Raw genomic sequence first — 27,498 nt, 5'->3', positions numbered from 1 at the left:
TCTGGAGATACCACTGCTCTAAACACATGAAAGAGCTCGATTTCAGAGTGACATGAAACGGTGTAAGAATGAACGAGTGGTGTTTAAAAGACACTTCATACTCAGAGACGAAGTGGCATTTGGTCGAATGGCCCTCAATCATGAGTGTGGATTTGAGTGTCGGCTGCTGATCCAACCACCAATCATTGTCCTTGTCTATTCTGTGTCGAGGGTGATGTGTCGACACTTATAAGTCATAACTTCACACCCAAATGATTTTTGGACTGGGGGAGGACACCACACTGCCACATACAAAGCCCACACAGGAAGTGTCCACGCAGTAAGGACACATGGCGGTAGGACATAGACTTGGGGTTCAAAACGTATCCTCTGAATATAGTGACATAAAAGGTGCCGAGTGTATGTGTGTGGTGTGAGAGGAGAGAGAGAGCGAGAACAAAAATAACCAAATATAATGTTAGAAATAATCTTTTTAATCTTTATCCGCATCATAATGGACTCATTTTCAAAGCATTTAAAAACACATACTTAGTTTGGAATGTTCTTAAAATCAAGCGTTTCAGACAGAGTGAAAGGTGCCGATAACACTTCATTCGCGGTCCTCAGTAAACAGATTGAAGCTGCAGCAGTTCTCAGTGGGGCCAGTCGCACTTCCAGGGAGCAGATTGTGGAGCTTTGAGACACTTTCCCAGCTTCTCACAGCCAGCTGGAGCCCAGTTCTGCAACAGAGCAGACAGTCTTTTGGTTTTTGTTCAGCCACCAATTCACATCTGTGCTTATTATAGTTCTACCTTCAATATGATCAATGTACTACTGGTTCATAGAACTTTTCATTCATTTGTCAACCAAAAGTGGAGCTCTCCCTTTCCCTTCGTGAAAGTGAGGGATAAAAAACAACAACTTGAACTTGTTGCATCCCTCTCATCCCGATAACTTTTTCTCTGTTAATATATGAAAGCCAAATGTGTTAAATGTGTCTTCAGCTACATTTCATATATAAAAGAGAACATTAACAGTATTTATAAAATTGGGATCATGGTTGTTTCCACAAAAGCTGGAGCGGTTAAAAATACATAATCGCTAAATAAATAAGAACAATATCTAATTCAATCACAAAGCTTTTTTTTAAAAAAACAACAACAACAAGCAATTTAATTCCAAACCGGTTATTGTTCACCATGACAATGAGCATGTGTGACTGCCAATTAAATTCACTTGCACTTTTTTTGCTACGGAAATAATCCCTGCAGCAGAAATTAATGCCGAATGCCCATTTAAAAAAATCCATTTAACAGACTAATGACTAAACGAAGCGCGTGCTATTAACAGACAATAAATCCACGATGGACTCAGTTGTGTCTTCACAATAGTTGGTTGCACAAACCCACCACATGGGGGCGCTGTTGTGTCACAGACGGTTCCCACCCTGCGGTCAGTGGTTCATTCAGGCAGCACTTGTGAGGTACAACGGTAAGAGTCCAATTACCTTGTTTTAAAAAAGTGTATTCAACTTGAAGCAACGTTCCTAAGTCTATTTCACAACACTTGATATGTTGAGGGAGGACTTTGCTCCTCACCATCACGGCCCTGTCGCACACGTTGAGCTGGGGAAGCCCTGGCAGCAGCATCCTCTTATGGCTCTCCACGACTGGGCGGATCCTCTCCAGAGCCTCCAGGTATTCCTCTGACAACACACTGGCAGAGCAGACAACACTCACCTCACATCATCCAAAATGTATTTTGTGAAAACTAAAACGAAAAACGTACAGAGGACACGACCAGTTTCTTGTGTTCATGGATGTTACTGACAAGTGTGTGCATTTAAAAATGTCTTCATTCATTTAATACATACATTTCTACACAATAGAAAAGTTTATCAACATGTTTTCATTTTTCATCGCTCTGCTTTTAATTAATCTTTTACTCGTCATACAGATTACTTTGTGCTATTGTAAGTATTGTGCTCCATCCTGATCTTAATGAACAAAATAACTGTTTGAATATTCAATTAAATCAGGTTAACGTGACATTATTATTATTATTATTGACACAAAAAAGAGAGGTAAAATACTAAAAAAAAAAAAAATCTAGTTTACTTAACAGTGCTAGTTTATTTATCTCTCCGCCTATCCACCTCTGAATGCCAACTCTTTTTATATATAAACAAACCATTTTGAGTATATGAACATGCGATAGAGCCACATTAATGGATAGAAAATGTATGTTTTTACATTTGTCTTTAAAATCTCTTTTTCATAATGGTGTAATTTGTGTGTTCACTTCTTGTCAAGGCTTTCCCATCAGACATCAGTGCACGCGCCGCTCGTCCACGCAGGCTCAGTCAGCAGGGGAAGGTGTGTGACCTCTGCCTCTTCCTCCGTCTCTCCATTACCAGCGTTGGACACCCGAGAGTCCCGGCACCTCTGTGCATTATTATATTCAGAGTGTAAAACACAGGGCCCCCTGAAGGCTTTCAAAGGAACGCTCTGGATAGGACCTGTAGGGTTTTAATGGGCTGCGTGCGTGTGTGTGTGTGTGTGTGTGTGTGTGTGTGTGTGTGTGTGTAGGGGAAGTGGGTGTCTGGTGGCGTGACACACACGTAGACAAATATCAGCAGTGCAATTACACCCCTGATACACACACACGCTCTCTCTCTGTCTCTCTCGCCGGCAGCACCTGTGCCAGCCCTCGGCCCTCGGCACGCCGCACGCTCATCCCCCTGATTGGCCTCTAGGGAACATGTTCATGTGTGCGAGGTGAAGTGTCAATTAAAGTAATAACCTGGGGCTCTGTCCGGCACACACCTACCCTCTGGCTCAGATCTCCCACTGGGCAGCAAGGCTTCCTCCATCATCTCGCACCTGCTCCTTCTCCGTGAGTCTTTACTCTGCGATAATTACCAAGTGCGGACGCCACAATTAGCCTTTTATCGAGAGCCCGATCGCGCCGCGACCCCAAGCAGCCGGGATGAAAAAGTTGTAAAAAAAAAAAAGAATTGTGAAATTGCCTCTGCTATCTAGAATCGCATATTCTGTCTGCTGATCTCAATCGGTTAGAAGGATATTGCATTCCTCTGTTATCTGCGGCTGCTGCAAGTGTTCACGATTAATACTGCGATAAGTGATGTGGCGACTTAATACATATAAATGTGACAGAGATTTATCAGAGAACTGCGTTCCACTGCGAGCAAAAAAAAAAAACTGTCTCCACAAAATAAAGTTCTGCAGAGTTTTTGCCAGAGCAGTGAAAAGCCCACAGTACGGAGCTCTACATCAAAACAACTAATAACACCATTTGTGTTTGGCGCTCGTGCAGACGAATACTTAAAAGCCCACTGTCAGCAAAGCTCATTATCACGAGTCGAACCCTTAGCTTAGTGGTGTGGAGGCAAATTCTGGAATAATAAGCAGGGCCGTATGCAAATGTGGACTTTTGATTTATAATTTATGGCACCCGAGGGGGTCAGGGGCATTGCTCAGGTGTGTCACTGCTCTGATTACCGATTCACAGCACTGTTCCTGGAGCAGGCGCGCACACAAACAAGCGCACCCTGGCAGAAGTTGGGGAGGGAGGGCAGCAAGGGGAGGCAATCAAATACATCTGTCCCGCCTGCCCCTCCCTCCCACCGGCGTCTCCTCCCCCACTGGAAATTGAGCATTTCGGAGAGGACTATTGATTGGAGACACAAGAGCTCGGCCGTATGCGGCAGATGAGGCCAGAGCTGCCCGCAGTGTTGGGACTACGCCGGCTCAGCCTCTGGGACATGGGACAGACATGGAGGTTGAGTTAACCTCACCGGAGACTCAACACTGACGCCCAGGTAGAGGTGCGTCATGCCAACGTGGGGAGCCGACTCATGATGATGATGGGGGTCATATATAGCATGTATGCTCCCCCCACCAGGCTCCTAGTGACCCCACAGAAGGGAATAAGAAAATAAAGAGTGGTTTAAAGTCATTTAGGGAAACACAAAGTTGGAGGTTTGGGAAGTCACACACCACAGGTCTTTTCCTTTTTGACCTCTCTACACAGTAGCATTTCCAAATATATAGATGGGATGGTTAGGGTTACACAAGTGAGGTAGAAATTTGCTTGAAACAAAAAAATCTAAAACATAAATCAAATAATAATAATGAGAATGAAAAATTATGCATCACACATACATATATTATTATTATTATTATTATAATAACTTATAATAATAAATATAAACAGCAATAACAATAATTGTTGTTATTATTATTGTTATTATTATAACAGCAATATAATAATAATAAGCATGTGATGCATTTAGTAATAATAATGATAATAATAATTGGTATATATTTTTATTCTTTATTACTATTTTTATTTTTAAATAAAGAGAGAGTAGGGAAAACACTTGAAATAAAAACACAAAATATCTTAAGTAAAATTATGAAAAAGTGTGATTAATGGAATAATTATTTGATTTTCAGATTTGTATTTTAGAGAAACAAATGGAAACATAAAGAGCACAGTAAAACTGATTCACGATGAGGGCCTGAGGGAGGCAGGATAAACAAAGACGGAGGGCGCCAGGGTCGTCATTTATGGAGCGACCTGTACTGTATTTTATGAATCTTTTTGTCCTGTCAAGAAATAAAGAGCTATGTGCTAAAGTGCTATGGTCCACCGCATAAGCTAAGTAACTCCAAATCAATGTGACTGTCGGATGCAAAAGGTCATATGACAAATGCAATACAACTCATCAGGACTTTCAGGTGGGCAGATCAATAGCTTTCTGCCCCCGTAACACTGTTTTACCTGAAATACATGACACATACAGTATATCACACCTCACCACCGACTGGTCGGTTTGGCATGTTGAGGGCACGTGCAACTGTTTGGAACATCACAGTCTGCCACAGCATGACGGCATGTGAGCAGACAGGCTCTACATCATCTTAAGTGGCTTTAGGTGGAGGCAGAGATTAATGACAGCTAAGATGCCAGTCCAGCAGGGGGAAGACAAGGAGCACGCGGGCAGAATACACACCAACACACTGGACAGACTTAACTAGGATGGAGGAGATGGATGCACAGAGTCCCGCGGGAGGCCGAGGGACAGGAGAGAATTGAGATGCATTAGACAGAGTGGACAGATTTAAAGTCAAGTGCTAAAATAAGGGGGGTTCATACACTCTCTTTCATTAGAATGGTGTGTTTTTGTGACATCTACAGAAGCAGTTCCTCACAATCAGATCACCTCAAATATTCAAAAGAAATAGCATATATCAATCAAAACCTCCATTTGTTCCAACAACGCAAGGCCACATATCATTTGGCTTCACAAATTGCTTTCACAAAGTTAAAATAATGTAAAAATCACCAGCATTTCTTTGTTTGTTTTAAATTCCACAGGGGGAAATTCAAAGTAGACTGCCATCTAGCGGTAGACTAGCAGAAGAACACTATGGACAAGCTGTTGAGGGTCTGGGGGGAAATGCAGCAAATTGAATTGCCAGCTCAGGACCTCAGGAGTGTAATGTTAAAAATGACTTGTAATAAAAACCATAGATACAGTAAGTGCCCAGCCTCTTATGTGAAGTACAACTTTGAATTACAGAACAAGTTTTAAAAAAGTTTCCAGTTTCCAGTGTCACTCTTTCCTGCTCATTTTTACAGTCAATTCATATTAAATTTATATTAAATGTGCGTCATTCATTATGAACATAAATGAATAAATAGATGAATTTATGTTCGTTTTAAACTCCAACAAACTCTTTATCCCTGCCCACATCCGCCAACAAGTCCGGGCCAGTGGGAGATGTAATCTCTCCACTGGTCTTGGTCAGCCCCGTGGTCTCCACCCACACAGGATGGTGACCAGGAGGCATCAAGACAACAAGATGCCCGAACCACCTCAACTCATTTTCAATGTGGAGGAGTGGTCCACACCCAGGATGCTAAACAGCATTCTCTGGTTTTTGTGTGTCATTTGCAGTTTACACAAAATCGGCTCAGTAAAAAGGTTCGGTTGGCTTCAGAAACCAAAGCCTTAATGAAAAACCTGCAAAACAATTGAATAGATACAAGCACAAAAATCTAATCTGAGACTGTGAAAAGTGAAACAGAGTCTTATCGAGTCTAATATTTAAACTGTGCTCAAAATTGTAAGTTATCAAACATAAAAGATTCCATTAAGATTTTTGGAGCGTCTAACACCACAAATAAGTAGTGTACTTTATCAGGATTCTAGTTTGTTGTTGCGGCGAAAGCATGAAAGCAATTCCTCTCAGAAATGTTTTCACTAAAGGGCGGGTTTGTGGGTCCAACCAACCGTCAATAACAACATTCCTTGTGGATTCATCCAGAGCTTTTTGAGTGACAGGCGAGGCCGACCGCCATTAATTAAAACATCAACGTGTTATCGTCCGGTCCCAAGCGGACGCAGTCTCAAGGCAACTCTTCCTCCCCGGTCACCTTTTCCCTTTAAACAGTGTTTGCTGGGATTATTAACCTGAGCCATTCATCTGGTGTTTGTACCTGCAGTGGCGCACTGGAGGGATCAGAGCCAGATACTTATCTGTTATTCAGGAGCTGTTTGCATTCACAAAGAGAATGTTGTAATCAGACGAGGTCTGGCTGAGCAGATCTTTTTTTTTTTTAAGCCTTTGAATCAGCATTGATCGCGCCATCCTTTCTTCTTCACTGAATTACCACGATTGAATTTTGAAGAAACATACCTCAGAGGAAATTTTTCACCGGGGTCGCGTCCCAGATGGAAAATGAGCGGCTGCTTGGTGTGCTCCTGTTGGACATGAGTGGTCACATTGGGCACCTCCTGACCTGGGCAGAAGTTAATTCCCTGACAAAATGGAAAGAAAAAGGAGTAAGCCTGCCGCCCGAGTGACTAAAGTCAACAGCATTTTGTTCAACAGAAGAAAATAGGATAAGTCATCTATTGCATCTATTCCCTTTATTTCAACGTAGTTATGCAGAATTTAAATCCAGAAATTCAAGATATGAGGATGTGTCTTTATTTTTCCACATGTGCCCAAACTCCCAGACTCCATTCTCAGGAGTCTGGGGGCAAACACGACCTGATTGAGTCACGCTCCCTCCTCCAGAGCCCCCCGGAGATATGCCACCCCCCTTCAGACACACACACAAGCATGCGCCTTGTCTGATGAGCCCAACTAATATTGAAAGAATCATTCATCTGTAAGGCAATGTAGCTGCCCCCCTCTGAGACCGCTCAACAGAGGACAACCAAATACATATAGACGAGAGAAAGAGAGACATGGGTAGATACCCCCTGCCCTGTAGGGGCCTCTCTCTGATCCACTCCCGTCTTTTGAAGCAAACAGCTTAGAAATGCAGAAAAGAAAATAATAAAGGAAAAAAAACCACACACACATCTCCGAGGAGCAGCAAGAAATTCCCGCTGTGTGTATCTCTTTGACTCAGTCTCTTGGACCAAAACATAGCAGCCAGCAGTCTGTGTCTCCTCTGACATTAATGATGTGGATACAAGTGCGTCCACAGGAGCCCGAGCAGCCACCATTACATGATAAGGTGCATCCAGGGGGCAGGGATGGATTTATGAGAAAAGCAACATGTGGCATCTATTTTTAAAAAATAAGCAGAATCCGGAATGATCATGTTATGTAGGTCACCAGTGAATTTCTAGCGACATATAATAACATGGGACCAGTTTGGCCGAGACATTGCTGGGCAGCTAACAACTATGGAGTCAGTGGATTTAGGACACATGATGACTGACAAACCTTCAGCGTTCAAGTGGTGTAGTTTTCATCAAAGAGTGGCGCATGAATGGAAACAGCGCCTCAGAGGTCGACTCACTTTAGACCTTTGGGTCACACGCACTGTGTTAAGTTTAAACCAAAAAATCATCTTTATATAATGACACTTATTAGAGTATTTAGTTTAGTTTTTAATGCTCTTTTTTTATAATGTTTTGGGGATCTATAGTCCACATATTCACAGTAGTAGCACAATGTTTTATGAAAATACACTAACTTAGCTTAAAAATTATTATACATTCTTGTGCTTGGTAAAGAGCAGAGGTAATTTTATTTTCTTTTTTCTTTATGAATTTGATTCTTTTCAAGTCATTCTCATTTTAACAGTATTTTGTCCCACAAAATAAACAAAGACTGACTAACTGTGTATTAGTAAATGCAAGTTTCAGAACAAAACACCTGTAACACCACAATAGAGATGTAGAGTATGCACATGTTATTGGAGCCGAACACATACTGTAAATTGACTTGATATAAGAGGAAGATAATGGAGCGTCTGCCACGATGAATGGCATGTGGAACTATTTTTGTACCCTGCCTCAAGTGGAAGTATAAGCTCCCGTGGCGAGTCAGTAAACCAGATAGAGCACCAAATGTGATAACAAAACAATTTTTAAATATGAGCTTCGCGACCCTCCCTGAAGCCAGTTTGATAAGAGCCACTTAAGCCTGTGAAATTTCTCATTTTCCTCTTGGCTGAGCTGCCGTCAGGACAGTGCAACAGTTATTAACCTGCAAGTCCATTCTTCCCCACACACTTACAGTACAGTCCCAGCTGTTTATTTACTACAAATGAGGACAAATAATAATTATATGAAAAGCTTTTGATTTTGAAGGCCGAAATCTCAAGGGAATCAGCTGCTGGGCAAATCACAAGGTGTGTTTCAGGGACACATGTACTACAATACATGTAGGAAGGAAGATAACAGACAAAATTGTGTGACCCCTTTTGGAGAAGCAAAAAAAACTGCACGTTTTCCCCGGACCACAGCAAGGCGTCAAAACACTTAATTTTGTCATGTTTTCTTTCTCTTGTGCTTTTATTTTGTTATTTCCTGTTTCCTTTCCCTTCTCTCTCCCCAGCTTCAGAGCAGCACAGCTGGATCCCATTCTACTGATCAGACTCCACAGATTTCTACACCTGAGTTCCAGTCAGCGCTGCCAGATGGTTGCTTCGCGTCCTCACTGTAAACTCTCTCTCGATCCTCCGTTCTCTCGTGCTCCTGTTGTATATTTCTAAATTCCGTGCATGCTTGATCTTCTTTCTGCTGCCTCCTCGCTCAGTTTTCTGTTTCTCACTTCTTGCTATTGGATTGTGTGAGAGTTCTTTATACAACTCACCTTTTGTTTTCCCCTCATCATAGTCATTTCCTTGTGTGTGTACGTGTGTGTGTGTGTAGAACCACCACGAGTGCTTTCTGTTATTTTGGGCCTTGTGAGTTAATTTCCAAGTGTGTTTACGTTGTCCCCATTAGTTAGACTTGATTATAATTCGCCTCTCTTCAATGTGAGGTTTTCCACTGCCCTTGAGTGTATTTCGTGCTCCATGTTCTGGTGTCGGCGCCCTTGGTTCAGCGTTCCTGTTCGTGTTTTTTGTTCTCGCGTAGTTGTAAACAAACCTTGTTAAATCTACCCTCCATTCTTTTTTACTATTGCATGCTATTCAATGCGCACATTAAACAAATACAAATTGATAAAATGGGATCAATATGCAAAACAAATAAATAAATGATCCAAATTTGGACCTTAGATGATGTTCTGGATTGTCATTAGGATGCCACTGAGTCTGTGTCTAGAGATAGGCTGGAGCTGACAATGCATCGGGACACGGCTCTGTGGCTTTCTTGAGCAGGCAGCGGATAAATGAGTGACAATGAGATGGCACAAAAGTAAATCCATTTCCGTCATAACAAATGATGGAGACACTTGTTTAACATTTCTGATCTCAGACATTTGGAGCATGATCTAGTGAATCCAACAGCTGCTCACCAAAACACGTCTTTATAGTAAACCAGCAACAATGAACATCTTATCCTTTCACCTTTGTCCTCTACGAGCATTTATGCACGCAGGCACACTCATTCAGCATGTGCACGCAGACACACACACACTAATCAATAAGCGCCTCACATGCAATCAGATGCCATTATTTGTGAAGTTCCACTTGAGTTCACATGAGTTGATAAAGGAGGCTGCTATTGATTCAGCGGCCCTGAAGGAGAGAGCAATTTAAGCGACCGATGGGGCATAAAACAAACTGAATCACAGGAAAGGCAGAGCTGAGGTGGGAGGACGGCAGAGCATGTTTTCATAGAAGGCAGAGATAAACAAGGAGCAAACAACCCTGTTTCAAATGAGTCAGATTCACCTCTGATACATGCAATCAGCAGAGTTAATATCATTGCAAGTAAGACAAAAGCCTATCGCTCTCCTTTCCTTTCAGCTCGGCAATACTCAACAAAAAATCTACCCAGGAAATGTTGCCATGCAAATGAGGAGGAAGAAAATCTCGGCTGGAGTTTGAACAAACAAGTCTACTGGTTGATGAATGATGTATGTTTGCTGATTTGGGGGCTCTTCATTAATATTCATTACACTCTAATACACGCAGCAGTCAACTGATGAGCCATTTTCAAGATAACACCAGCAGTGTTTGCCTAAGATCAGAGTAGACAAAGAGACTAGCAAATAAGTGCACAATGAGACCGGGGATAAAGTTATCTATTTAAAAGTCAATATCACCGTTTTGAATTGTTTCCACGAGTTGCTCCAGGTCCAGTAGTGGGCCTTGTACTCTCCCAGTCGCACCGCCATCATCTCATTTCCACGGTAGAAGAAGATCGGCCTTGAAGAGATCAGATAAAAGCTGAAGTGGGTTGATTCTAGTTTTCGCCTTGCAATGGGTATTCACATTTTTCAGGGGCCAACAGAAGACACAGGGTGTGTTTGTGAAGACGAATATGACATGTTGAGACCAGGCCTAGGGGCCAAAGTTTATGTGGCCCAAGAGAGTTTGAAACGCATAAAACTCTAATTCAATAGACTAGCAAAAAACGTACCTAGAATTCAGAAAACTTGATGCTAGTAAGAGGGAATTTGAGGGTGAAGGTGGATTAATGTTGGCGCCACAAGAAGAAAACGGCACTGTCTCGACCGTTGTGAGTCATTGGTTGAGGTAGGCAAGTTATGTGTTTTGAAGGAAACCACAGAAAATCCTTGTGCTAAAATTAGCATTCAATAATTAAAATGGACATATGGGCTACATTTCTCCTAACAGAGGATGCCAATGACATACTGTGCAAAAAATATTAATTTTGTTCAGCCCATTACTTGGTCAGTGTTTGAAAAGTTGGCCTCTTATAGGATTGAGTTTAGTAACCCCCGTCTTAAAGAACCAGTGTTCATGCTCATATATAAATCACTATAGCAATATATATATATATTGTTTACGAATAGACACTTTTTTCACTTTTCTGCTGGGTCGACAGCTCATTTTTTAAAGAAGGATAAACAAAACAAGTGAAATTAGAATGCCATTAAGTAAAGACACAGAATTGCAAGGGCAGGATGAAAATAAATATCTTGAGGAGAGTGTTGTGAAACATTGGTCAGTTTCAGAGCTGTCTAGACGTCTATGACGTCTGTCAAGCCAAAAGACAGCAGGGAAGAAATACAGTCGTAAATTTACGCCACATTTTGAGGCTAAATATTATAAAACAAGGAGAAAATAGGGAAAAGAAGGACAAAAAAAATCACAATAAATCAGAATTAATGGTGAATAACTCGGCGGCACTTAATCACAAGGTATGCAATACATTTTGCAAATTTACTTGAAAAAAAAATTAACATTAAAATGTTCTAAAAAAATGTAAATTACAATCAATTGCTCAGCAGGAAGAAAAACTGACACAAAAACAGGTAAAATTTTACAGTGAAGACAGAGAAAATATGAGTTTTACTTATAATTTAAATATTGGTGAATGATGATGTGCCACATAATAACAGCCAGGCGTGTGGGACCCGGGTCTAGTTAAATGATTTCAACTTAGCCCTACAATTTCTGGTGCCAACAAGACACACCCTGACCTTATTTTGATAAAAGATTGGTTCTTCATGTTTAGCCCACAGGCCACAGTTTGTCCACGTCCGTTTGGGATTACCTGTCTTGCAAAGTGTCGGAGGGATAGAGCAAAGTTGAAGTCAGGTCCAGACCATCCAGAATTCGATCATCGGGTGGTCTGATGCCAGCCAGGGCCAGACTGGTGGTAAAAAGGTCCATCACTGAGGCCAACTGGAAACTCACCTTCACACAAGGAAAAATAACGTCAGCCAGTAGCAGCGTGGCACAACGTGGGTGATCGAGTGCAGAGCTTGAAAACACAGTATGAATAACAGTGAGGAAAAACATCTCTTCTAAACATAAAAGAAAAAAATGGAATTCCTGTATATTCCTGTTAGACATGATGTGTAACAACACAAAGGCATGTTCTTTAAGTAGTTATTACAAATAAGCACCAGAAAACAGTGAAAACTGCAGCAAGAGAAGTTGTTCTTCTATGACAACGATGACAACTATTCATTCTTGAACAAACATGGCTACAAATATCAATAATGGAAACGTATATTAGACAAAGCTCATCCTTAAAAAAGAGACACATCCAAACCTTTAAAATTAGCCCTTGGCCACTTAAAGCGGGCTCGGAAACAGAAACCGTTTCTGGTCGAATGAGCCGCGTGAACGTACACCTGTAGGAATAGAGGTGCCATTTTTCACGCCGCCTAATCTCTGTGTGCAGGTATTTTTCAAACTACTAAATGTTTCTCTAAATTATGCGAGTGGAAAAGTGAAGAGGAAGTAGGAAGAGGACAAGGCCTGGGCTGCAGTGAGAGCAAGCCGTGGTTTTATCTCCCTCTCCCAGTCCCAGTGAAAAGCTTTATTTTATTTATAAACTTTGAACTATTTTCAGATAAAATGCCATTTTTTCGCTGTCATCCTTGATCTTCCATTCCATTCTTTCCTGAGCGAGCCTTAGAGGAAGACGGCACACTCACAATCAGATAGCACTATCAGGACTCTGCAGCCGCACCGCAATACGCCGCTCTGCTCCTATCAGCAGCCGGCATACATGTCGACACACACACACAAAGAATACAAACACACACACTCGTGCACCGACACATACATACATAGACATATACACAAGCTAAGTACTGAAATGAATTCTCTTTTCCCCTATTCTTACACAACTTGCCACCAAAAGGACTGGGAAAAGCAGTTTGATATATCTGCGCATCCAGACACTTCCACATTCACAGCACGCACCAACACACACGCACACAGTTCCTCATTCCTCCACAGACACATGCACATAAAGACCTCTCAAAATAAGACACTGAGAGACATTTAGTAGCTAAATAACAGGAGGCACAAAGAAAAGGAAAAAAAAAAGATATTCCAGGCTGCTTTAAAAAAGATTGATCACAGCATTGTTACCTTTTCTCTGATGCTTTTATTAGCGTTGACACTTCCTACCACAAACTTTCTGTCTTTTCCTCCCCTTTGACTCGTCTCTTTTTATTAACGTCACATTTCATTTTCCTACCTCTGGTCCTCTCTGGCTTTTATTGTGTCTGGTGAGAAGTGATGTCGGATATCTGAGGAGACAGTAGCTCGATCACAGAGTCTGCCAATCTGTGTGTCTGCCGTCTGATAAAACACAACAAAGGCGATTGTGACGCTCCGCGAGATTGTGGAGATGACACCCCAGCCGAGTCCTCATCTTTGTAACCCCCCCACTTCCTTCATCCACCTTCATCCTTGCCCCTTGTATTCCTCCGGGATAGGAGGTGCTGGATTCACACCTGCTTCACTTCGACCCACACACACACACACTCATTCCAGTACACAAACAAACCATTTCATCAGATACAAATGGCCCTGCTTTTGAATACAATGTAGTATTAAATGGTGGATTTTGGTCCTGATACTGACACGAATGACAAAATGGCTGTTTTACACAGGTGCCATTCACACTTGCTCCACAGACTCCTGAATACTGCTATTAATTATGAATATAATTTAGATAATTTGGATGAAAAAAACAAAACATCACTGCTTTATTACGGTGCAGTAACAAGTGTTCTTATGAAAATAAACACAAAAAAGCTCATTAATTCACTCTCCAAGAATTCAGTAAGACGTGACAGAAATCCCAGGCACACTTGAAAATAGTTGATCTTATAGCCACATACTACACATGGTAAAACAGACATCGCAAGACAAACATTAGTCACAATGCTGTTTTTTTCTTCTCCTTTTTCCTAAAGAAATTACAATAATAATAATAATAATAATAATAAATCCTCAGCTGTTAAGTTATGGTTCAGGGTTAGCATTTTTTAACTTATGAAGCCACATGATTGCAGTACACTGTGTTTATGTTGTCACTCACTTCATTTCCTTTAGTAGCAGTAGATATTAAAGAGGAGACAAACTGATGCAAATGCAAATGTAAAACTTTTGAGGCAAAATCATGACGCACTTGAGCGCTGGCACAAAAATTTCATCTCGGAAATGTAATGGAAAGCAATGGCAGTTTTGTATCAGACAAATATTTTTCAGTCATGTAGAATAAAGCCTCGGTACAGTATTAAAAACGTATGACCAGGTCAGTTCATAAGATAAGGTGAAAGAGGTACCTGTAAACTGCTACTCCTCAATAGAAGGCACAGTGTGTATCATGGTTTAGCAAGACAAAATCAGATGTGCAGGCTTAACCTACAGAACTAAGGACGATACAAGAGATCCATCATCACGTCCTTCAATTTTAGAACATTACAGACACTGAACAGCATTGGATTAAGTGAGTGGTCACCAGATATCCCCCCCATCTGACTTCTTTCAATGGAGATATGTGAAAGATGTCATGAATTGAACATAGATACAGGACATTGCTGCCTTAAAATAAAAGAATTCTGATGTCAGTGTCACCAATGAAGAGGCTGTACGACAGCAAACGTGGCAAGAAATCGTGTCCTGTCTCTATTATCATCAAATATTCAAATGAAGCATAACATACAGTCAATTCTCTACCTTTAATTCTGCATGATTATCCAGATACAAACTTACCGAAAGAAAAACATTATTTTTAAGTCTTAAAAAAGGATATTCACTAGAATTGCTCAGCTGCAACTGAGCCTGATCACTTAGATAAAGATAGTTAACATAGTTGAAAGTATTTCTTTTATTCAGAAACATTTTTATTTCAGCTGTAATGCAATACAATATTGAGCTCAACAGCTCCAGACACACACAATCATATAGAAATATAATATTGACATCTTGACATCTGCGACAACGCTGTTCATGTACAGTAGCTCGCATTGAAATCAGAATTCTAACTGATTTTATTTGCATCAGAATGCTCATTCTTAGGAAATCATTATGAAAGCACTCCTACATGACAGATGTGAGGCTCTTAAACCTCAGAAGGGGAAAAAGATGTCACACTGAACTACTACACTTTGGAACACCGGAAGCTCTTACGACAAGCATGAGCAGTTCCAAAGCCCGTCCCTTTAAGTAGGTCTTTGCATACAAATACTGTATTCATCTGTTTCCAACACAATAACTACATGCTAAGTCTCATCCAACAAAAGCTCCGAGTTGCTTTGTTGCCTTCAGCACTTTCCTCTGAAAAGCTTATGGACTTTTCAATGTGGAGATGGAAAGAGATTTCAGGAGCTCACACAATTACAGAGGGGACAACGATGTGCCCGGTCTATCCTCCCACCCAAGCAGTGGAGATTTAAAAACCCAAAGCTGTTGCGTACAGTAGTATTCAACAAAGCAGCTTTGTCATCATAACCATGGAGACCTTTAGGGAGGCTCGGCGGCTCTTAAAGCCAGGCCAATACAGCAACTACACACACTCTTTTGTGATGTTCGGCAGTTAGGTTTTTGTCATGGAGTGGATCAAATCCAACATTCAAACTGAAAATGTATGTTGGCAGGCTCCTAGAAATTACATGGACAGTTACACCGGGGACAATAATGATGTGGCAGGGGAGCAGCAAGTCCGCGCGCACAAAAATGTCGCTGGCAGCGTGGCACTGCCAGCATCTTTAGCATTCGTTCTCTCTACGACAGCCACGTATTTTACTTCTTCCTCACTTCCTTCCGCACAAACCACCGCCCCTTCCTCCCCTCCCCTTTATCCCGAGCGCCTGGCATATTCAGATACTGAAGTCCTCATTACGGCTCAATCCAACCTCAGCAAACACACAAACAGATTAGCCGCTTAAGACGCTCCCAATCCCCCTCTCCCTCGCTACTCTGCAGTGCTATCAGGCCTCAGCACACCCCTGTGAGATGAGCCAGGGGCGAAGCTTACTGCAGACTGCAGCCTCCACTCGCTCCTCCACCAAATCCCTCTGCGCCACAGCCCCGTGTCACAGCTGCCCCTAATACAATTAAAAGTCATTTGCAGAACGCACAGGCTTAGAGGATCGCAGTGTGGGTGGGGGGTTGAATTGGGTAAGAGGGAGGCAAAAAAAAGGGCCCAGGAAGAAACTCAGCCAAAAATTGACTTAACTACGAAAAAAAAAAAGAGTTAAAAAAAAGAAAATGTTGGGACCAAAAACACCCCCTCAGTCAACAGATGGCGGGACAGAAATGAAACAAATACTTGGGTTCACTGGATCTAAACATCAGGGGTATGGCTGTTTAATGTGAGGCTGTAAATAACATAGAAGGAACAAAAAGAACAAATTCACAACAGAGGATTAACAAATCAATTAACTATCCACATAGCAGTTTGTTTTCCCGCCTGAAGCTTTATAAAGAATGCTCCCTGGTACCTGTTGATCAGCCAAACCCACACAAACAATCAAGCCCTGCAAGACGCTGAGCCCTGTCTTTTGATCAAGTGAAGATGAAGCCTCATACCGTGCCTCCTTTCACGTGTCCAGGCCACCAGGCTATGGCCGGCTCCCTCATCCCCCCTTCAAAGGTGGTCTGCTTCCCGCACAGGAAGGGTCCGTTGCTGCCACCTGAAGCATCATGAAGTCATAAGATCACAATCTACATTCTTCATCCTGCTAATCCTAATGGTCACATTACTTTCATCTGGGCCCGATGTGAGAGCAGCGCCGTTGTCTGACGTGAAGAAGACGAAAGTGCTGTTATCGATCCTGAGGTTCTTCAGTAACGATAAAATCTGTCTGACACTGTCATCCAACTCCATGACTGCATCGCCGTATCTGCTCGAGAACAAGATTTTAATAGATTTTTTTAAATATACAGTGAACGGCGCTTCACTACCTTCCTCGCCGGCTCTTCCCCAGAAAGTTCTTCGAAGCATATACGGGAGCATGAGTGGCGTCGACGGCCCAGTATAGGAAGAAGGGATTTTTGGCTTGATTCTGTCTGACGATGAAGTCGAGGCCTTCCTGCAAAACACTTTACACTTTTATAAACTATAAAATCATGCTGACTCTGAGTTTCCAAAGACTCTGAGAGGATATTTCAGAGGAAGATACATACGCCAATGCTGCAAAGTAGAGGCTGACACAAAGAAACCATGAGCATTCGAAACAAAAAAAAATCAATCTCAGACACCGAGAAACTGGAAATGGATTTTCTTCTTCAGGAAATCAGGAAAGTTCATCGTGAGAATGGACCTCAAACAAATCCATCTAATCAAAAGTCAGGTTAATAAAAATAAAAGGTTAGGAGTGCATTTCAAGAGTGCTATTTTAATTTGGAATCAGATGCTGTCAACTCTGAACATGAGACCCAAAGAGCTGTCACTCTCATGAGGCAGAAAACAAAAATGAAAATAAATAAATGTGGTCAACTCAGCTGTTAGGAGAGAAGCTCAGCAACACCAAAAGACCCAGAACACCGAAAACAACTGTGATGGACAACTGAAGAAATGACTGAAGACCGCAGAAAAATGAAAAAAAAAAAAAAAAAAACACTTTCCAGGAGGACAGCATATGCACCAGGTACAGAACCCATATATGGGTGTTGCCCGTTTGCAATGAAATTCAGGCAAACCCAAGTTGATTTATCATTTTAAATTGTGTCCCACGTATAAACTGTTGAAATACCATTTGGACGAACCAAACCAACACCCTCAGATTGAAGCTGAAAGTCAGCAGTTAAAACATACGTTGCACGTGTCGTTTCAAATCCATTGTGGTGATGTTTATAGCCACAAAAATGAAAAATGTCGGCCATTTATGTTAACAGTGATGACACTTGTCACAATCTTTAGCTCCAGATCTTGTGTCACAAAATATCCTTACATGCAATTATTCATTCTACTTCGAGCTACATTATACACTTCAATTATGTATGTATGTATGTATATGCATTCACACATATATATTTCAACAGCATAATGTGTCTCATTAGCATGCTCTGACACCGATCTGGTCTCTTAAGTGTCTTCAGCGTTCTGCTCGACAGATCCTTGCTCTTCTTCTGATGACATATTACACCTCTCAAGCATGCAGTGCGTCTCCGCATGCTGCTTTTGATCCCTTCAGGAAGAGAAATGGGTGGCACAGTCGCTGGCAGAAGAGATAATCGGGCGAGAGTGTAGGTGAATTCAAACCCCACAGCTTTTGGTAATAAAGTCTGCCAACTTGATCGAATGTCCCAATTGGTCATTGATGGCATGGTTCTTGAGGTGAATCATTCAGATGATGTGGAAATGTTGAGTCCATAAAATGCATTCGAATGATGTTAAGACATTATTAACTCACTTTTAAGTAGATCTGTGTGAGATTTGACTCCCCAGTCTTACGGTTGATGGCAAACTCTTCAAACAACCTGTAAAAGAAAAAGCAGAAACGATAAGTTGCATCTTCACTTTAAAAATATAAAACAAGATAAACAACACATATTTCATTGCATGCATTTTTCATATGTATTTTGACTGTATAAATACCAGTTGAGCCCTTAATTTAGGTGAATATCTTGGAAACAAAACTATGGTTAAAACATGTAAATCTAAGACATACATGCACTTTTTTTTCCAAGTTAGTCACAAGTTTTTTTTGCAGTACTTAAATAGATCTAATAATTTTAATAGACATATCAATTTCTTTAGTAGTTTTGCTATCATCACACGAGGGCCGCACAAATACAGGGACAGTTTCTTTGTCTTTGCCGAGATCTTGTTCCATTACAGGCACCCTGTGACCCTCACTGATGATGACCTCAAGATTCAGCACCGTGTAATGTGAGGGGAAAAATAGATATTTCATGTGTTTTTAAAGAGTTTGGCAGAGAACATGGTTCTAGGTTGCTGCTGAAGCGTGGCAAAGCAAGCACAGACGCATTGACAGGCGTCTCCCATTCACATGCTTCACTTCCTCCAGGTGGGCCTGAACGCAGCGAATCCAACCTGCCGTCTCTTGAGGGCGTGAGTGTGTAGTGTTTCCAAAGACGACTGTGTGTGTTTGTCAATCCAGGACCCAGGTACGTCGCGCTGATTAAACTCGTGGCTAAGCGAGAAAACACACCCGGCTGCTAATTCCAGTGACCCTGAATGCACATATGGCTGATTTGGGTAAAACAAATAGGCGGAAAATGAAACACACAACCACAGCTGGGACGGAACGCTGAGAGGGGAGGGAGACACTGAGCTCATCCTGAGAAGCAGGAAGCTAAAAAATTCCACTGAGTCGTAGAAAATGCTGTGATGTGAGAGTACCTGCCAACCATTTCAGAGTTGTTGTAGACCGGGATGTTGGGTCTGTCACTGCTGCTGTAGGGTCCAAAGTGGCAGTTTGGTGCACCAAACCATTCATCGAAACCGTGTTCCAGAGGGAGGTGCTGTGGTCTGTGGCCAAGATGCCTGTAACAACACAATTACAGTCAGACATCTCGATTTGGACACCATTAGATTAACATTTTTAATATCAATTTAAGTCACACTAGAGCCGAGTTAATGCACGATTAATGGCCAATTGTTTCTGTTCAGAAGCTATCAAGACAAGAGTGGAAAAATAACGTTTACAATGTTTCACCAGCTCTGAGGTTCTCTGTTGTGCTGGGTTGTTGGAGTAAACGATCATTTTCATGGGAAACGGCCGCTCTTTAGTTAATAACATCTTCGGTTAAGCTACATTGAGGACAGATACATAGTGTGTGACAAACTGGCCATTAATCGCGAGTTAACTCAGCTCCAGTGCGATTAATTGAGCTGAAATAATGTTGTCTTTTGATAGCACTAATTGTTTTTGTTTGTTTGGTTGGTTTTTATTTGGCCAAAAACAGAGCACTTATTATGAAGTGATCGCAAGCAGGAGAAGAAATCAGAACATATAATAAATAAAAATGAGAGCAAAACCATTATGTGTTAGTTTTGTTCGTAAAATGGTAACCATTTGGTAAAAGCAGCTTCGTAACGCTGACTCTATTAGAAAATTAATTACCGTATTAGCTGTTTTTGACCGTGACACATGACACTGAAAATAACACAGAAAGTACGGGTAGAAAAATTTCCATTTTCATCCAACCTGATTACCGTCTGGCTAGTTAGATGCCTTATAATGTATGTATTTTTGGTGCCATTTTAAATTTGAAGTCTTAAAATTAGATAAGAGAATTAAAACATTTACCTCATAATAATAAAAAGGCAGCTGTGCTTACCATTTGCCAACAATCTTGCTGACATAGCCTTTCTCCTTCAACATCTTTGGCAATAAAATTTCATACTTGGAGATGCCTCCAACAATCTCCTGTGGTGTGTATGCTACAATCAAAATACAACAAAGAAAAAGAATATATACATGTAATAATAGCCATACGGAACAGAATCAAATACAAATCGATTGAACTAGTGAATGACTATTACAATTCCTGGCGTGGGCATTTGTTGTATAAAAGCCGTTCCTCACAGGCAGCCTTCCAGTGAGAAGCGCAGCTCGAGCTGAAACAGAATTATAATGAGATGTATTGAAAAACATTAATAACATGATTTAGCAATGACAGTGCTCTTAAAAAAAAACGTTCACAGCACAAAATGAGAAGTAAAACTCAGTTTTGTTGCATCACCGGAAGGAAAGAAATTATTTGTTCCAAATGTCGCAATGAACTGTAAAAGACACACTGCAAAAGCATAAATTTGCATTTGAAGATGAATTCAAGAATACTATTGCAAAGATTGGACCGGCACCAGAAGGCACTAAAATAACTGCAATGAAGAGTGAGCGCTTTACTAATGAAGGACCGACTGTGCTATTCACATGTTTGATGGGCTTCTGTTATTCATCATGAGTGCTTCAGATTGAAGTGTCTACTCTGATAATATTTATTAAGTGTTATTCAGGCAAAATCATCACACCAGTCCTTTTCATGTCCTTCATCACCTCTGTGAATCTGAATGTCCTCTTCCCACTGCTTACTGAGCCCAGTCCTTCCATGTAGCTCCTTTCACACTGCGCAAAATTCCCGTGATAAGTAGGACAATCCGCACAATATGAAAGAGTCCTGCTGTCTGGACCTGGGTCAAGAACCCTCCAAAGGACTTTGGTATTCATCACCACCAATTTGGTGACAAATTCTCATCCTACTATAACCATATAATTTCCCTCACTCTCAGATTTTATCACACAAACAGACTACATTGAATCTATGCAGTTTGAGAATCATATGTCTGAGCTTGTGTCTGCATGTGTGAGGGCTAATAGAACCTCCATTGTGTTATGAGTCAGTTGGACCTCAACACACATTTATCCCTACTAAAATTGCACTGCATAATCTAATACTGATCCTCCCAGTGCTATATGGGGAAGTGAGTGAGTGAAGCACTTTTTTACCTACGATGTTTAAGCGTTAAAACATGACCAAAAGAATACTTCATCGTGTGATTATTACTATTGGTTTCAATACATTCCACTCAAGGGTGACATTCTATGGCTTTAATTCAGAGAATAAAAATGCTACTTTTTTTAATGTGTCCAACCACGTCAAGTCAGATATCATTAAAATGAATACTTTAATGGGGAAGTGATAAAGACTTCTTCATTTATGGAAATACAGATACAACACAGGATGCACTTGCATGAACTGATAAGAAATTGTATATCAATGGCTTTTAGAAACAAGAAAACATAGGGTTGCCATTAGGAGACAATGAAACAACATATAATATATTACAGTACATGTCTCATTGCATAGTAGTGAGGGTACTTTCTGAAGCAGATGTACATTTATAATAACATAGCAATGATCTTTGATATTATTTTTGCCCTCATCATCATCAAAGTAATATTTCAAGGTGCACCATCAGATGATCCGGCAACACCTTAAACATACGACAACAAAACATAACAAAGAAACCTGGATAAGACCCAGGAAAACCAAGGTCATGTGTTTCCGAATCTGAGAGATGACTCACATGGAGAACAGAGAGGGTTTGCAGTGTAGAAGTTTGGAAACAACATGCCCTCCGCAGCCATCGAGTCAAGGTTTGGGGTTTCTCTTGAGGGCTGACCAAACACCCCAAGATCGCCCCAGCCCATCTAAACAACAATACGATGAAGCAAAGGGAAAGAAGCATTAAAGATGACGGCTTATTACTATCATAGTACGTTACAAAGAAAATACCGGTGAATCAAACTTTATTAGTGACTGACAAACAGCCAACAACCAGACGTTTACAAACGTAAAATAACTCACGTCATCCATGAGCATGATTATGATGTTCGGAGTTGAAGTTGTCGCTGGTCCTGCTGTCAAAGAACAACATATTGTTGCACTTAAAAAAGCTAAAATTAGTGTAAACATCACTCGTGCTGCGACGCTGTGCAGTGAAGTGTATTCAAGAGGAAGTGTCATCGCGCAGCTCTCAAGCGCAACATTTGCGCATACGTAAGGGCGCTGTCATTAAAACAAAAATATTTAATCTCGAGTACATTTTTAGATTTCACTATTAACATGAACCCTTGTCGCTATGATAGATTTGTTAAAAATCGCCTTTTAATACTCTTTAAAATGAAAAGTATTTCTTTCAATTTGTGAAAACAACATTAAGACAGCACGCACTAGCTAATGGTTTGTTTACAAATAAAAATGACTCGATAATAATTTTGCATCAATGAAGTTAAACCCTCGTCCGTGTAAATAATTCCCAAACCCTGTGTCTACGTCACGTCATGTGAATACGTCAGATTCAGGAAGCAGAAAAAAACAACATGGCCGTCTGCATCGCAGTGATCGCAAAAGAGGTAATTATTTGGCTTTTTTACGTGTTTCAAATGGTAATCGCGATTAATTCTGTTTTATGTAGACTCATTTTTGTTTCTTGTCATATGAGGATTGTTCCAGTGTGATCTCACGGGTGGACAATGGAGCTCCGGATGCTCGTTTTTTAGCAAAGACAGTGTGGTTTAATCTCAGCGATGTGTGTCTCTCCACAGAACTACCCTCTGTACATTCGTAGTGTCGCCTCCCAAAATGAGCTGAAATTTCACTACACGGTGCACACCTCCCTGGATGTGGTGGAGGAGAAGATCTCGACTGTGGGCAAGTCAATGGCAGACCAGAGAGAGCTGTACCTGGGTCTGCTTTATCCAACTGAGGACTATAAAGTGTATCCTTTTGTTTTGCAGAGGATCTGTGGCGTCTGTAGACAGTCCAAGTAATGCGGACAGCTCAAGGGAAATCACCAGAATGACTCATCTACTAGTATATTTTGGATATTGTTGAATGGAACTCGGGTATTTTAGACAAAACACATGATTTGTAAAAAGAAAGTGTTTAAGCCAACTATTTAATGTGCCCTTTTTTGACATATTGTCAGATTACATTCTTGACTCGCACATCAGGTACGGATATGTGACGAACTCTAAAGTGAAATTTGTCATCGTTGTGGACTCGTCGAATACTTCACTGCGGGATAATGAAATTAGAAGTGTAAGTAGTTTTAGAAACAAGGTTTTATGAATGTTATGCATTCACATTTAAACAAGCTGATGTTTTACTGTAGTATTTCCTGTTTCAAAGTCATTCTTCCATTCCTCTTCTGTCGGTTCTAGATGTTCAGGAAATTACACAACTCCTTCACAGATGTCATGTGCAATCCTTTCCACAATCCCGGCGATTCTATTAAGTCGAAGTAAGTGAACAAAGTGTCTCAAAGTACTTGGACAAACACTAATATCGTTTCTTCTTCAGGGCTTTTGACAGCATTGTCTCCGGAATGATGGTCCAAACTGGCTGACTATTTGTTCCTGTATTTATTTGACCCCACCCCTGTAAATACATCTTTGTTCCTGACCTGGTCAATAAAAAATAAAAAAAAGAAATGTGTGGGCCAATTCAAATATGTCCGTCATGATGAGAGCTTGGCTTCAACTCTTGACATCTTTGACAGCCTGGTCAGAATGAATTGCTGGATAATGTAAGAATGATGAGGCATTCAAGAGCTACACCTCAAGTTGATTACCAACCCTTGGATTTCACAATTATAGCAATCATCTTTAAGAAACATTCAATGCAAACTGTTGGTTTAGGATCCAAATTTTTGTTCATTTTATTTATTCACCGACATAGCAAAGACCTTCTGACTAACAACCACATGCAGACAACATCCACATCAGCTTTTAAAAACAGTAAGAAGCAACAGTCACATGCATTCACAAGTTTAAATTTCCAGATCTTAAAAAGACTCAAGCAACATTGCATCTTGCAAATTCAAATCTCAGAAGTGCTTAGAAACATTAGTTAATTCAAATAAGTTCATTCGCAGGCTGTTTTCAGAGCTATATTAACGCTGCTGTGCGTAGTGCGGCCCACTCAAGGCCTCCATCTCCTCAGACAGAGGGGTGATGTGAAGAAGATAAGGGTAACGCTGAGACATCTGATCATTGTAATCCACATGCTCCCACTGCCTTTTCCCCACTGGAGGGCCAGCGTGGTACGGATGCTGTGGCCTGGACGTCTGGTACCGGAGCCTTCCTCTGGAGTTGCTGTGGTGGTAGCGGGGTGGATGGAGACCCCGTCCTCTGCCTCTGACATGGCCCACGCCCCGACCTCCACGGTTTGTTGTGCTAATGCCTGGCATGTTTGTTCTTTTGGGTTTGACCTTAAAAAAAAAAAAAAAAAAAAAAGCTTTTAATGCATCCATGTAATTGGTTGCCATCATGGCTTTGGTGGTTAAGCAGTATAGTGCTCCAGGGATAAACTGCTACTTTAGTCATAAAAATTACAGTAATATTTGCACTGGTAACTATCCACGAAGTTGAACCCCATGTAAATCTCTCCACTATTAGCTTTGCTGCAGCCATTGTGAGGACTGCTTTTCTTATATTATTTATAACATGTAAAAACATACATTTCATTAAAAGCATTAGCCAGCTGAGACCGCAAGTTAAAAACAAAAAAACTCATGTTTTTTTCTCAATACCCCTCCTTTTTGAACCCATTCAAAGCAGTACTGAGATTCGAGTGGGAAGCCATCTTGTCCTTCCATTTTCTATTAAAAACACAACCCGCTAAACAAAATCTTACCTTCAGCACTCGTCCTCTGAATAATGTTGCATGCAAACCAATGGCACTCTGTACGGAGTCACGGTCGGAAAACTCAATGTAGGCGAACCTTTAAGAGTACATTAGACTCAATTAACATGTGACAATTCGGGTATTGAGGAAAATCCAGCTCACCCTTTGGGATGTCCCGAAAACCTGTCACAGAGAATGGTCACCCTGTTTACCGGCCCACAGCTATTGAAAAATATCTCCAGCTCTTGTGCAGTGGTTTCATAGTCAACCTGGGATCAGTCACACACAGATGAAGCGTGCAGGACGGAAGAAGAGATCAACAAGGCTTACATTTCCAACATAGATGGATCGGTTGTCTGCGTCTATCCGCTCCTCCGGGGTCATGTTGTAGAAGTGTCCTGGTGACATGGAACGCTGATAAATACATAATCACTAAAGACTTGCGAGACACAAATGCAACAACTAACATCCCCCTGATCTTTGACAGTGCGTGTCACAGAGTGTGACTGAATGATTACATCTGTTCTGGAGGAGGGACGCAGACAACATGGTGAGAGGAGAACCACACAGGCAGAAAATAGCCACAGGCAGTGGGAAGGTCCCTTCTGCTTCTCTGGGGGTTATCGCTCCATCTCATTGGGCAGTGATGAGTCACATCTGACTGCCAGAGTGAATAGACCCAGGTGCTGGCCAGATGTTGTTACCTCACCTGCCTGTAGGCTGCTGCACTGCACACCTGGCTAAAACATGCCACTTCCACAGTCGGCTCCAAGTGGCACAGCGAAGCCATGCAAAGCTGCGCACAGGACAGCTCAGCAGGAGCTCTCACCTGGCTGAGGGCTGCTGGTCAGCGGCTGGATCTCTGCCACGTCGCACCCTTCCTCCTCCTTCAGTTGGTCCATCTCTTCCTCCATTTCCATCTCTTGGACCCGGGCCTTGATGGCTGCAAGTTCCTAAAACGACAATATCAGCTATTAGTACTGGAAACAAATTTTGAAATTGAGAGCAAAAGAGCTTCACCATGCTTCCGATTGTGAATCTGACAATGAGCAACATACTTACAGGCAGGTGCTTAAACAAGTCAAGGAGCAACAGGATCAGTTTCACAAGGTTTGGTGGTGTCAAATGTTTGAACTTGGGTGAGTCAAACTAGATAAATATGGCTTGCAGGATCGTTCTGACTTCAGCCTACTTGCAGACGAAGGCATCTACTCTTTAGTGCTTTTTGCAAGTCATTCCAATCTCAGGATGCAACAGAGGCACTGAGGATTTTCTTGTGGTGACAGTCAAGAGACGCATCTTTTGCAGCAGTAGACACAGGTATGAGGGAAGAGCTAGTGTTGTAGTGGAAGCCACCAAACTGAACACAGAACAAACTAATGGTTTGTTCCAATGATAGTGGTTCTTAAATTATTTTTGAAAAAAAATGTACTTGCTCTGCGTGTATTCGACGGTCAGTTTGGCCTCACCCCCCTCAATGGTTTAAGCATCGGGTCCTAAAACTCTTGGTCTCTTTGGGGGAGGGAGGAGAAATAGTATTGGAGCAGAGCTCAAATAGTTTGGTACAACTTCCTTTAGATTTGCCTTTTGTGCTGTCAGGAAGGAGACTGGGGGCACATCAGATCATTTCTGCACTCTGACTCGGGAATCTACAAGAGTGGAATCCCATAATAGACAAGGCACATTGGTCACTGTGTTGCACCCCTCGATTAAAAACCTTTTGAACCCGCATATGTCAGTGTTTTTAAGCGGAAAATTATTCATGTTACTCGGTATATGCTAGCCGTTTCCATGCTACGACACAAATAACAAGACAGCGTAACAGCGTTACCTCATACTCAGGTGTGAACACGTCACGTCCCTAACGAGACCTTTCTGCAAACATGAGCGCACTCACCGGGTCTTCAGAGAAGTGGCCACCGGCGGACTCGCTCTCCATGTAGGGGTGATATTCCAGATGGTTGTCCGCCATGCTCGCTGCTCACATTGGTCATCTGCGTGGCGGAGTGCAGCAGAGCTCACTTAAGATCCCGCACTGGAGAGCGCCAGTTGGATCAGACGCAAACGCTCACACCTGATGGGGAAGCAGGGCTGATGGACCGCAGCTGTGTTTCTCTCTCGGTGATGGAGCTGCAGGAAGGTGGCTCCCTCCGTCAGTCGCAGTGGCGCAGCTCACGCAGGGGCGGCCCT

At 41.6% G+C, this 27,498-nt stretch overlaps 3 protein-coding genes across 4 annotated transcripts; 1 reads left to right on the top strand and 2 right to left on the bottom strand.

The window, feature by feature from the left end:
* Positions 1–254: 254 nt before the first annotated feature.
* galns (galactosamine (N-acetyl)-6-sulfatase) lies at positions 255–22,618 on the bottom strand. Its single transcript, XM_053866749.1, has 14 exons — positions 22,486–22,618; positions 22,205–22,328; positions 20,660–20,734; positions 20,455–20,557; positions 19,514–19,657; positions 18,561–18,627; positions 17,110–17,237; positions 16,909–17,048; positions 16,735–16,838; positions 11,948–12,090; positions 10,530–10,632; positions 6,708–6,829; positions 1,578–1,695; positions 255–719 (listed from the first exon to the last, which is right to left on the bottom strand). The coding sequence occupies exons 1-14, from the start codon at positions 22,591–22,593 to the stop codon at positions 633–635; spliced, it is 1,566 nt and encodes a 521-aa protein (XP_053722724.1). The 5' UTR covers positions 22,594–22,618; the 3' UTR covers positions 255–632.
* A 353-nt stretch (positions 22,619–22,971) lies between these two features.
* trappc2l (trafficking protein particle complex subunit 2L) lies at positions 22,972–24,139 on the top strand. Its single transcript, XM_053865483.1, has 5 exons — positions 22,972–23,033; positions 23,226–23,398; positions 23,634–23,721; positions 23,844–23,923; positions 23,983–24,139. Exons 1-5 carry the CDS (start codon positions 23,001–23,003, stop codon positions 24,026–24,028), a joined length of 420 nt encoding a protein of 139 aa, XP_053721458.1. The 5' UTR covers positions 22,972–23,000; the 3' UTR covers positions 24,029–24,139.
* Positions 24,140–24,299: 160 nt separating this feature from the next.
* Positions 24,300–27,498, bottom strand: pabpn1l (PABPN1 like, cytoplasmic). Of its 2 annotated transcripts, XM_053865482.1 has the most exons (7): positions 27,383–27,498; positions 27,206–27,302; positions 26,138–26,261; positions 25,639–25,706; positions 25,471–25,577; positions 25,318–25,405; positions 24,300–24,892 (listed from the first exon to the last, which is right to left on the bottom strand). In XM_053865482.1, exons 2-7 carry the CDS (start codon positions 27,278–27,280, stop codon positions 24,575–24,577), a joined length of 780 nt encoding a protein of 259 aa, XP_053721457.1. In that variant the 5' UTR covers positions 27,281–27,302; positions 27,383–27,498; the 3' UTR covers positions 24,300–24,574. The 2 variants fall into 2 exon arrangements, with proteins under 2 accessions (XP_053721457.1, XP_053721456.1); XM_053865481.1 differs by having other exon boundaries at positions 27,206–27,483.

The sequence above is a fragment of the Synchiropus splendidus genome, chromosome 5, assembly GCF_027744825.2.
Source record: "Synchiropus splendidus isolate RoL2022-P1 chromosome 5, RoL_Sspl_1.0, whole genome shotgun sequence".
NCBI lineage: Eukaryota > Metazoa > Chordata > Actinopteri > Syngnathiformes > Callionymidae > Synchiropus > Synchiropus splendidus.
This window is presented reverse-complemented; position numbering and strand designations above follow the sequence as displayed.